At 41.6% G+C, this 12,165-nt stretch overlaps 1 protein-coding gene across 1 annotated transcript in view; it reads right to left on the bottom strand.

Moving 5' to 3' along the window:
- LOC147899042 (uncharacterized) overlaps positions 1-12,165 on the bottom strand; it is a 268,788-nt gene that overhangs the window by 241,768 nt on the left and 14,855 nt on the right. Inside the window, exon 12 of the mRNA XM_087378195.1 lies at positions 3,764-3,915. Coding sequence (XP_087234321.1) covers positions 3,764-3,915 — 152 coding nt within the window. The remainder of the gene's footprint in view (positions 1-3,763; positions 3,916-12,165) is intronic.

Below are 12,165 nucleotides of genomic sequence, written 5' to 3'. Positions count from 1 at the left end.
TTAACTATTACAAAAGTTGGTCATCTAAGAGAAAATGCCCACCGATCTATCCGAGGTCATGCTATCTCGGCTAGAGCATAACAAGGGTTCCCATGGATGTAAGGTAAACAAAAGGGATAACAAAAGACCTTCCAATTGTTATCTCCCCTGCATGTACATGCACACAATGTCTGCAGGAGGTACCATGGAGCAAACCATACACATGGCCTACATCATAAGGTGACCAGAGGTGTTTACAAAACACAATAGTTTATTTCATTCATTTTGGAGGACTATCCAGGCTGAGTACCTTGACATAAAAAGAGAGATCTGGAGCATACATAGAGATGATTTAAAATGCATAATCTTCAAAGGATGCCTCATCTTGTGGAGGCTCTTCAACTGAAAGTAGATTTGCATTTTCTGTCTTTGCTTTGGCTCTGCAAAACTTCTCATTATGGTTGTTCTTGCCACAGTGTTTGCATGGATTGATTTTGAAGCAGTCCTTTGAAAGGTGATTTGTCTTTCCACAGTGATTGCAAGGGGTAAACTTGCCCTTCTGGACTTTTACAGCATAAACAATGTCATTGCCTTTCCTGAGCTCCATATGCCTTTCTTCTTCTTGGAGAGCAGAGATAATACCTTCAAGATTAGGATTAGGAAGATTTTTTAAAGTGGTAACTATATGATCATAATCTTTAGGCATACTCTTAAGTAACACTGCCATAGCATCATCTGGAGTAATAGGAGAGTTGATAGAAGCTAGTTGAGTCATAAGACTCCACATGTAGTTGACATGAGCTGCCAAAGTAGTGCCACTAACCATCTTCAATTCAAAGAAAGAGATTTTAAGTGATAATTTAGAGATGTGAGAGCTAGCACCAAAAATCATGTCAAGCTTCTGCCAAGCTTCTGAAGGAGACTCTAAGTCAGAGATATGATGAATATAATCATCTCCTAAAGCAAGAGCAATGATACCATATGCTTTTCTCCTCTCTAGCGGGATCCCTTGCCGGGTGTGTCGGAGTTGAGGTTTCTCCAGCATTGGAGGCTGTAGAAGAAGCGGTTGAAGTCGGTTTGACAAGTCCCCAGAGGTTTTCCCTCATCAATGCAAATTTCACCTTCATCTACCATGTGTGGAAGCCCTTTCCATTGAACTTATCTATATTCAATAGTGTAGCCATGAGAGGGTCTAACCCAGATATTGGGCAGTGTCTTTCTCTCTTACAAGGCTAAAAACAACTGAAAGGCTTCCAAATATAAGCACTTGATGTAGCAAAGACTAGTGACCAATATTCAATCAATGATGCTTTTTCTTACATGCTTCATAGAGGTGGCTTAAAATGAGAACTTTCCAATCAAAACCAAGTATAGCAATTCAAAGCACAACTGAAGCTACACTTGTACTGATGTTATTGAAAGTTTCAACAAAACAGAAATGCTAGAATAGCATCTTATGTAGCATCATCTTCAAAAAGCTTGTCAAAACTGTCAAAACCAAAAGACTGAACTTGGAGGGCTTGTAGCTACTCTTCAGAGCAAAGGAAAAGGGGTTTCTGAGGCAAAAGAGAGCTGATATACCACAGAAGGTCCTCTGGGAAGAAGAGGCGCAAAAACGCGTCAGGTCGCCATAGCTTGCCCCTTCAAAGTCAACTGGTTTTTTACTGATTTCTCCTTGAATATGCAGCCATTGCTGCTCAGATTTCAGCACAGGATAGCCCAAGGCATGGAGAATCTACCCCTGAAAGGAATTAGAGGAAGATGAAGTATGCTGAGAGAAAACGCAGAAGCAAAAGTCGACGATCTTCGTGTAATGGCGACGAAACGAGCGCGGCTTTCTCTGATTCCTTTCAGCCAGGGGTTCGTCCCTTCGAGGTGGATCTCCATTGGCTTTATGGAGTGTCCCCATAAAGTATTTGCTGTGGGACCCACGGGAGTAAGAATGGATTGATGTAGGGCATGGAGAGAAGAGACTCCCCCTTCTTTCGATTCATGGTCAATAATGCTAGGAGATTTCAGCTTGGTCTTTGAGTCTGGAAGCCCACTAAAGCTCCTCATTGGAAGAGTTTTCATATTTCTGATGATGTACAGAAATCCTTTTGGAAGAGACTTTGGAAATCCCTCAGGAATAGAAAAATCACTTTTGTCTTTTGGCTTTCTATTCATGAAGGGATTGCAGTAGACCAATGGCGGTCGAGGTTCGGGGAAGATTCCACATGCACTCGTTGCCTCTATGTAGATGCGTCTATGCAACATTGCATATGGGACTGCAAACATGCGAGGATCATTTATGCATTCTCCATTCTTTATGACCTGGGGCTCGGTAGCATGGCTCTCTATTTCTGGGCCTTAGGTGTTCTATGAGAAACATGACTCTTCTTGGGCTCTTTCAGTTGGACAATATTTGGTTGGGTCATGTTCTCTGGATGATGTTCTAGGCTCTCTATACAGACCTGCACATGCATCTGTGAATATTCATGAGAGATTTTGGTGAGCAACATGGCACATTTGGAGATCCAGAGGTTTCGGCGGATGGTTCCTAGGTCCACTCTAGACATACATTGGCTAATATCTGGATTGACACAGTACACACCTCGGTAGCCATTTGGGGGACCATATCAGGGGTCTTCACGAGCAGCCTCTGCCATGAGAAAGGTTTTCTTGAGGGAGAGGAGCTGCTCGCCATGCTTCTCGGAATCCCCTACAGGGTTGAGGTGGCACTTCCAGCCTCAACCTTGGATATTTTTATACTCTTGTATTGGAGTTTGATTTTGTGCTATATGGGTTTAATTTTCTCATGCTTCGCATGACGTATTGAATTTCATTCATACTTGATAGAAGTCTCTTTTATGAAAAAATGAAAAGAAACTGAAGCAGACCTGAAGTGGATCTGAAGCTTGCAGCTTTCTTGAGCAGAATAGCTCAACTTTCAGAGCAGCTTGCAGGCGCACATGGAGCTGAAGATTGCAGCTGTCCTGGACTTCAAATCTTGAGCAGAAAGAGGAAGAAACAGCAGGGTAATGCAGCTCGAATTGCGATTTCCTGGGCTCGACTTTGAGAGCAGCTTGCAGGCGCAGAATGGAGCTGAAGATTGCAGCTGTCCCAGACTTCGAATCTTGAGCAGGGAGAGGCGGAAATACAGCAGGATAATACAGCTTGAATCACGATTTCCTGGCCTGCTAAATAGCAACAGACTTGGCCTAGTTGAAGCGGGAAGCATAGCTGAGGCTAAAGAAAGGAGCTAGAGGGCTAAGGGGAGGCCAGCTAGACGGGAAGAGCTAGAAGGAGGGGGCAGAGCTAGAGGCCAGAGAGGGAGCACGAGGGGAAGCAGGCTGCAGCTCTAGCCTTTTTTATCTTCTACAAGCTGATTCTGTCTCTGATTCTTCATCTCACGATATTTGGTTGCATCCAGGTTCAGATTTCATCATGTCTATGAATGGTCCACTTGGCTTCAAGCTCCAACCGATCGTCTTATGCCTACATTCCTACTACCAAACTCATATATCTATTACAAGCTAACTCTAAGAAGTTAATGAAAAAGACAAAAAGGCAGAAAAAGATATAGAACAATGAAAGCAAACAAAGTATATAGTAAGGGGAAGAAACATATCACAATAAAAAAGGACCGAATGGGCAAGTGGAAAATGGGAAAATAATGGATACAAATAGCAACCTCTTGTCCATCTTTTATTATTATCTTAAATTAAATAAGATGCAAGAAAAAGAAGATCATTTTGATCCAAAGAGGGATAACATAGTTCTTCAGTAGGAAGATGATATTTACCTGTGAGTATTAGATGATTCATAGTGTTGTATTGCATTTTGAATTTCACCAATAGCCTCTAGATGCTTTGCATAAACATGATGGTTGTTTCTCAGGTTCACATGGTCGTATTTTGATGCTATCTCTATTGATTTGTCCCAATAACCACACATCTACGAGTGGAAAACAAACCAATTTTCATTCACTTTATCTTTAGGTCTCATTGATCATTATCAATTCTAGTTGCACTTTACTCAAGGAATCAAATAATAATGAATTAAGTGCATTTTTTATTTAAAACTACAAACCACCTTTGGATACCATGGAATGAATTGACAACTGTGAGAAGTGGTCTCCCTACTTTACATTTAGGCAGGTGGCTTATAAGTTATAATGTCACCTTATAACTCGCCAAGGAAAATCATGAGAATACTATAGTCTCACATCTAAGAAATCTAACCTGATGGCTACCATGTCCTGTAAATTTGTGCAATGTCTAGATTGCTGGCTACTAGGAGTGATTATGATAGGAAGATAAATCCATTTCTAGTCAACAAATGTTGATAGGTACTAGATATCTCTAAGTACAAAGCGGTCATTTCTTTCTTTTTTCCATGAAGTAGACTTCTATTAAGTATGAGAGAAGTAAACAAGAGCAAAGCACTCAGGCAATAAATACATCACGCTGAGCATGAAAGATGAAGTGGTAAGGTACCACTCCAATATCTAGGCATATGTAAAGCCTAAAAGAAACCAAGTATGTGGCTGAAAGTGCCACATCACGCGAGTACTAGATTTAGAGAAGAAAGGTCTGCCTCTCTAGCCAATGCAAATCTTGAACTTCCATGCATCCTTGACTAGAAGGCCAACAAGGTATGTACAATGTCTGTCCAAATGGAAGCCAAGGTATGAGCAGGGTGGACCTTTGTGCCATCAATAGCCTCTATACATATGGATCTCCACATGTACCAAGCAATGCTTGCAATAATCTTGCAAGTCATGTCCATCGGTAGACACTGAAGAGACCCGACTCATAAAAGATATAAGTCTAGTCAAAGAAATCCGAGCCATAGAGCCACAAATGATGAACAAGGTGGAGGAAACAAATCAAGCCATAAGTGAAGGTGCATGGTGGAGAGGGAGAGGGAGAGAGAGAGAGATAATGATGGGTAGGCTAGGGAGAGAGATAATGATGATACTCAAAGAGAGACATAATGAAATGGAAATGAAATAGCAAGAGCAATGAACAAAATGAAAGTACTCACATGTAGACCAAAGAGCTTGTAGGCTTGATACTTGATTCATTTGATACTAGACAAGTACAGCTCTTAAATAGAGTACACATACACATATGAACACCAATGCATATGGGATAACTCCCAATGTGACACGTGGCATCCATATGATACACTAGACTAGAACTCACACTAGAACTCACTTGAACAAACCAAACTGACTCATCTTGACTCCATTTCCTAACACCCCCCCATGGAGGAAAGGTGAGTGACTACCGGAATGGAACCAAGAACAGAACATGACGACGACAGTTGTCGGACTGTGCAATGACAGTCTAGAACTAGACATGGCTCCCATGCTAACTCAGAGGCAAGTGAACATGACTCAAAGGCTAGTGAGCATGGTGTAGACTCACAAGTTCACCTAGCATGGCTCAGAGGATCATTATGCATGGATGCATGACTAACTCAGAGGTCTAGGAGACCAATGCACCAACATCCTAGAACTCACATGCTAGGCTTGATAAATAGACCTATCAAAGCCAATACATGACTCTCATAGTACATCCTCCTCCTGGCTCTAGGGACTAAGTAGGGACATGGAGCCACACACCATAAATATAAAAGCAATACATCATTTTAGGACTATCCAAGGCTGAGAACCTTTATTGACAACTCAAACATTCCTTTTAGAGGGACTACTCAAGGTAGAGAACCTTTATTGACCCCAATCATAGAAAATAAAAATAGATTTAATTCATTTTATACATAGCAAGGACACTGAACCCGTAAATGACCACCCTAAGTAGGTGATGCACATAAGAGTGCACATCCCAATCCGAAGAAGTATGTCAGTGAAGAATATGGCGAGAATGCCCCGAATGCTATGTCGATGTCGGCCATGGGAGCAGCTACAAGGAGCAATCACATGATGACTCTCAAAATTTCACAATGTGAGTCACCACCTTCAAGGCATCTAATCCAAGTGCACTACTAGAATTCCAATTGGCAAGGCATACTCAGGCATCCACTTCTGATTTGACCCAACTAAGACGCATTCATGCATCCATACCACTAGCAAACTGAGATCAAGGCAGCCTCAAGGCTTTTAAGCTTCACATGTCTCGTTATCAGGCCTGGCCGAGTTCCAGGATGGTGGTGTATTCCTAGACCTATGAGCTGGTCATGTAGCCATGCTATAACGTGAGCCTCTGAGCATGTTGAGTCTCAAGCCATGAGAGTGCTTGGATCAACCTTTGAACACGCTCAAACTTTAGCCCCTGAGTTACATAGGGTGCACAGTTTGATGACCATCATTGTCATATTCTGTTCTTGGTTCCATTCCAATAGTTCCTCACCTTAGACCATCATTGTCATGTTCTATTCTTGGTTCAATAGTCTCTCACCTTGCCTTCATGGGGAGGTATGTTGGAACATGAAGTCAAAGCGAGTGTTTCTAGTGTGTTTTTTATTGAGTTATGGAGTAGTACTAGACTACTTTATATCCTAGAGTGCCACGTGTCACTCTGGGACTTATCCCACATACATTTGACACTTTAGTGTGTGTGTGCCTAACCTATAAAGGCATTGTACTTTCATTGTCATATCACTCAATACATTCAAAGCCTTTTAGGTCATGTAAGTACATTTGGTCTATTGCTCATTTCCATTTTCCTTTGCTTTCATTATGCTTTCATTTAAGTTTCATTTCCTCTCTCCCTAGCCTACCCTCTCTCTCTCCCTACTACCACCATGCTCCAACAAGATGTAGACCAAAGAGCTTGTAGGCTTGATACTTGACTTATTTAACACTAAACAAGTACAGCTCTTATATAGAGCACACACACACATATGAACACCAATGGATATGGAATAGCTTCCAATGTGACACATGGCATCCATAGAACACACTAGACTAGAACTCACCCTAGTACTTACTAAAACACACCAAACTGACTCATCTTGACTCCATTTCCTAACAATAAGTTCTCCAATCCCAACCTAAACTATCTTGGCCTTTTTATACTCATAGAGGCAATGCCGAATAAACTTATTGACACTAAAGCACTGAGGGACAAGGGATCATCTCCAAAAGCATCCACCACTCATTTATTGCAATCCCTCCATGAAAGAAAAGCCAAAAGAAAAGAGTGAATTTTATATTCCTGAAGGATTTGCAAAGCCTATTCTAAGAGGCCGTCTATAAGTCTGAGGTAATTTGTTCTCCCAACGAGGGGATATAGATGGTTTCCAACCTTTGTTTCTAATCTGAAATTTCTTGGTATTACTTATGGTAAATTCAAAGAAAGGAAGGGTGTTGAAGTGATTGTTAGCAAAAAACAATCCAATTTAGGTTAATATAGTCCAACATGCTGATGTTGCACCCTAATTTTTTGCCTAGGTGGGGTTAAGATTGAAAAACGGGGACATCCATTAAAAAGTGAAAGTGCAAAGATTTAAATGGGACCAAACTTGGTACGATGATAGGTCACACTTGCTAAAACTAAGCTGAAACCTCTTGGCATTGCTAATAACCATGTAGCACAAGAAAGGGAGGCTCAGCTCATGGTTCCCTGCATCAATTCACTCCCACTCCCTAGGGTCTTAGTGCAAATACTTTATGGTGACACCTGCATAAAGACAAATCCTCTATGAACCCAAGGGAATGTGATCCGGGCTTGGGTCTAGGTGCCAACTTGAAGTCAAGAAACACTCCTCCACATGACCCAGAACTCTGACAGGCTCAAAAACATTGTCCACAAGAATATCCTCATCCCTAGACCTGGATACTTGACCCTAGAGTGAACATTGGAAGACCAAGGCATCCCCATCTAAACCTTGTCAAAGCCTTGTGACCTCAAATGGGATACCCGACCTCTAAAAGCCCCAAGCCGGAAGAAGTTTGGGTAGCTGCTTGGTAGGAAAACAGTCCAAAGCTTGGAGTTGCAGCTCCTTCCCCGTCGCTGTCCCGACTCCCTCCCCCTCCCCCCCCCCTGCCTCTGCCTCTCTCTTCCCCCTTGTTGCCTCTCCCTACCCCTCCCTCCCTTCCATGTTGCCTACCTTCCTCCCACGCTACAATCCCCTCATCCGCCCCTCCCTTCCTTCCCTATTGCGCCTGCCCCCCCACTCCTCCCTTCCTTCCCTATGCCCCTACCCCCGTGCCCCTCCCTTTCTTCCCTGCTGTCTCCCCACAACACTCCCCCTGCCGCTGCCGCTACCCTTGCCCCCTTGCCTCCCTCTCTCTCCCTTTCAGTCTCTCAGCCCCTCCCTTCCCTCCTCTCTCCCCTCTCTCTCCATCTTGTTTGTTTTTCTCAAGTGACAAATGGCTCTTCAATTTGTTTGAATGGCCCTCTACCCTCAATTGGTGAATTTCTACCCACTCAGCCAATCCTTGTCCACTTTCGCCAATGTAAGAACGTGCATATGTCAAAAGATGAGTTGCTGCAGCTCCACCACCCTCTTTGCACGCATCCAAGGTCCCACCCCTCCAAGACACAGGCTGACCCCACCTGATGCCTTTTTGATTTCAATTAGTGGGACAAGGTTTCTTTTAGGTGGCTTTTGATTCTCTTGGAGCTGCAAGTACAATGCTCAAGGTGAACCCCTTGACACTTGGTTCCAAGAAGACTTTCCCACACACTTCTCTTTAGGTTTCGACCTTGTGGAGAAGGACAAACATGTCAATTCACTCTTCAAAAGGTTCAATGGGGAGAAAATAATCTGAAACTGAAATGCATGTTCCTCCCCTAGTACCGAAGTCAAGAGACCAAAACATGTGGCTAGAAAGCAATTTACCTGACTTTGCACAATCTTTAATACCCATCTTGTGTTCCCGAATAAAGAATATGTCAATAAGACCCCCAGTGTGATACCTGGATGAAGCTGAATACGAATCAGCTGCCCACCGGTGGTGTGTTCGTAAGATCCCTACCTAAAGAGAGTTGCAGAGGCAAGAGCCACATCCTTCTCTCAATCAATAAGAGGTGCTTGCAGTGCTGAGGTGGAAGGGGGCTGCTCAAAAGAGAAGAAAGGCCAAGATCGAGAGATGGAGTTGGAGGAACATCATCACCTGGCCACAACCAAAGTAGGGTTAGGGACACAAGAAGGGGTCTCCTAATTTGGAGATGGTGGAGGAATGCCAACTCTAACCACAACCCAACAAGAGGGCAGTAGGTGTGAGACGGCAACAAGTGCTAGACGTGCAGGAGGTGTCGATGGAGCGCTATGATGAGAAAGGGCCATACCAAAAGACTTCTGGGACCTTTTCTTCTTCTTTGGCAATCCCTAGCAAAATGCCCAAAGGTCTTGCGATCCGACACTGTCTCGCTTGCCCATAATCTTGACTCTATGCCAAAAAAGAGAGCCATTCGGACATTGGAGCATAATGTGGTCATCTAGTATGTTAGGGTCTGAAATGATGATCCTAGCTCTGGAAAACCCACCAGACTTGATCATCTCGCTATGGAAGATGGTTAACAAGGAAGGGGGTGGGGTATCTCTGTGACTAGCCCAAAAGAAGCACCAATTGTCGAGCCTCGAGGCAAATCGGATCTGGAAGAAAAGGTACACAATTCAGGCTGTAGCGTCGAACTCAGGAATGGGCCCTTTCGTTACCATCAAATGGTTGATATTGTCGAGTAGATCTAAATAGAAAGCAAATCATGTTTAGGCTTAGTTCTAATTACCAGTAGGTTTTAGAGAACACATAGTGTGGGTATAGATATGGTGTGCTTCCGCTTTAAACAATATAGATCTTGAAAGTTATGTCTCAATTTTAAACTATGTTGAGGTTATAATCACCTCTAGGTGTTGTTTGGTTATGTATATGATAAAAATGAGTATTAGAATTGTGAAAGAAAGAATGGTCAAGTGATCATACTAGGAGGCTTGAGACATTTGTATAGGCATTTTAGCAAGATTTTGTAAAATGTAGGTGAAAAGGCATGGTGCACTCAACAAGACCTTTTGTTTCATTTAGATTCAAGTTCACATATTTTTAGATTTAGCTTAAACAATGACATATTTAGAAGAACTGAGTGTTACCCTTCAACTTTAGATCTTGATTAGGTTTAGGTTTTCACTATTATCACGTATAATCAATAAAATTTGTGAATATCAAATTATTGTCAAGCAATGGCATTAGGAGATTTGTTGCATGGACATCTTAGCAAAACTTGTTAAGTGTAGATGCAAAGGCATGGAGTGCCTACTAGCAATGTTTTTTGTTGTATTTAGATTGAGATCATATTTTCAGGTTTAGAAAATTACACCAAGCTATTTTAGAGAACACATACTATTGCAAATGAAGAGGTGGCATGATTCCTCCACCAAAAAATTAGAAACCTAGGAATGATAGCCTTTCTTATGGTTTGTTTCATATTTATATTAGTTTCAAGTTTATATTATTTTCTTTTGTAAGTTTTGTTTGGTTCTATATGTGATGTACTGATAAATGGCCTAATGGCCACAATTCAATCTAATAAACTTTGGGAAAGAATCGAGAGAACCCTTTAGGCACCCATTGAGCATGATGTCTTGGATGGTTCTTAAACTTAGCAAATATTTGATGTAAATATTTCCTTTTCGAGTTGTGATTTGTTGATGCCCTACAAGGCAATCACGCTCAATTATCTCTTTGTTGTCAACAATCAATGGAGCCTCTAACAGGATGTGTAAGTGGAGGTCCCTTGAATGGTTTTAATATGCTCGTGTAGAATGCGTTGTGGATTCTCCAATGATGAAGTAATCAAGCCTATAAGCAAGATCATTAATTTTTTGGTAACTTTAAATGGTCCATAGAATCATGGAGCCATTTTGATGCTAGACGAATTTTGGACACTCTTTAGAATTCTTTTCTCAATCCTCAAAAGGACATAATCACCTTCTTTTAAGATCATATGCTTTCTCTTCTTATTGTCTTGTTCAATATATTTGCTTTGAGCGAGGCTGATGGCTTCTTTCACCTCTTTGAGAAAATTATCATATTGTAGTTAAATTCATTAGCTGCTTCAACTCTATGGGTCAATCTAGTGATAGGTATAGTTAGAACTTTCCGATTATCTTAACTGGCACTCTTCCAGTTGCCAAATGAGGTGTATTATTGTAGGCAAACTATAAGAGATGAAAATACTTATCCTAAGTTTTGGGTTGACTTATAATCTCTCAGCATATCCAGAATAGTACTATTTATTACTTATGTTTGTCATTTAGATTTCAGAAGGAAAGTTGAATAGTAATCCCTAGATTCTCAAATAATGCAGTCCAAAAGTTACTACAAAGTTTAGAGTTGTAGGTCAGACACTATTCAAGCCAGATGTACAATGATCTTCTTGATAAACATATGTGCATCTTGTTGGGCAGATAGGGTCTTTTTGCATGGGATAAAGTAAGCTTGCTTACTAAAGCGGCCTACTATAGTCCATATCATAAGTAAATATATCTGTTATAAAGTACATGGATATTTGCTCCCAAGATTGAGTAGGAATGGATAATGCCATTGATAATCCAGGAATCTTCCCTTTATAACTTTTAACATTTTCACAAGTGGCGCTGCAATTGCAAACTAATAGACTTTGACAAGATCTTACATAAAGTGCCCAAAACGGTGATTGGTCTCCAATGCGTGGCCAAATTTTTGCACCCCTCTTCAAGAGAAAATGAATGAGACACTCTGAAAGTGAGTCAAGCATAGCACCAAATTCCCAAACACTCACACCCTACAAGGTTGAAGTAATATGGTACCCAATCATGTCCCAAAAAGAAATGGTGGAGGCTATCAACCCGTTTGAACCCAAACACTTGTCCTTGCGAAGGGAAAAAAGTGCAGTTCTAAATTCTAGATTGGTAAAGGTGCATCAACTAAGAAGGCTTTCACCAATGCTGCGATAGCCTACCAAACTCTATGTCTAGCATCATCTTTGGCAAATGTGCCAGGATTTGCAGAAAGAAGGGAGGCATAAAAATCAGAGGCAATATGTAAGATGTCATAAAGATTTGATTGTAAAAACCCATCAGAGTCAAGTATCTGACAAACATTTTCTCTATCATGTCTCCGGCCAAGAGTAGAGAACAAGTGTTTATTGACTCTTCCTTCCATCTAAATGATAAAAGTCACTAATACCTTAGAGGGTGGTTGTCACAAGTGAAGGAGAAGGCACCCCACCCTGCATATATGAGAGACCCAAATAC

The sequence above is a fragment of the Dipteris shenzhenensis genome, chromosome 8, assembly GCF_047967505.1.
Source record: "Dipteris shenzhenensis isolate YYH24624 ecotype China chromosome 8, Dip_SZ_1.0, whole genome shotgun sequence".
Classification (NCBI taxonomy): Eukaryota; Viridiplantae; Streptophyta; class Polypodiopsida; order Gleicheniales; family Dipteridaceae; genus Dipteris; species Dipteris shenzhenensis.
The sequence above is the reverse complement of the archived record's forward strand: the minus strand, read 5'-3'. Positions and strand labels throughout refer to the sequence as shown.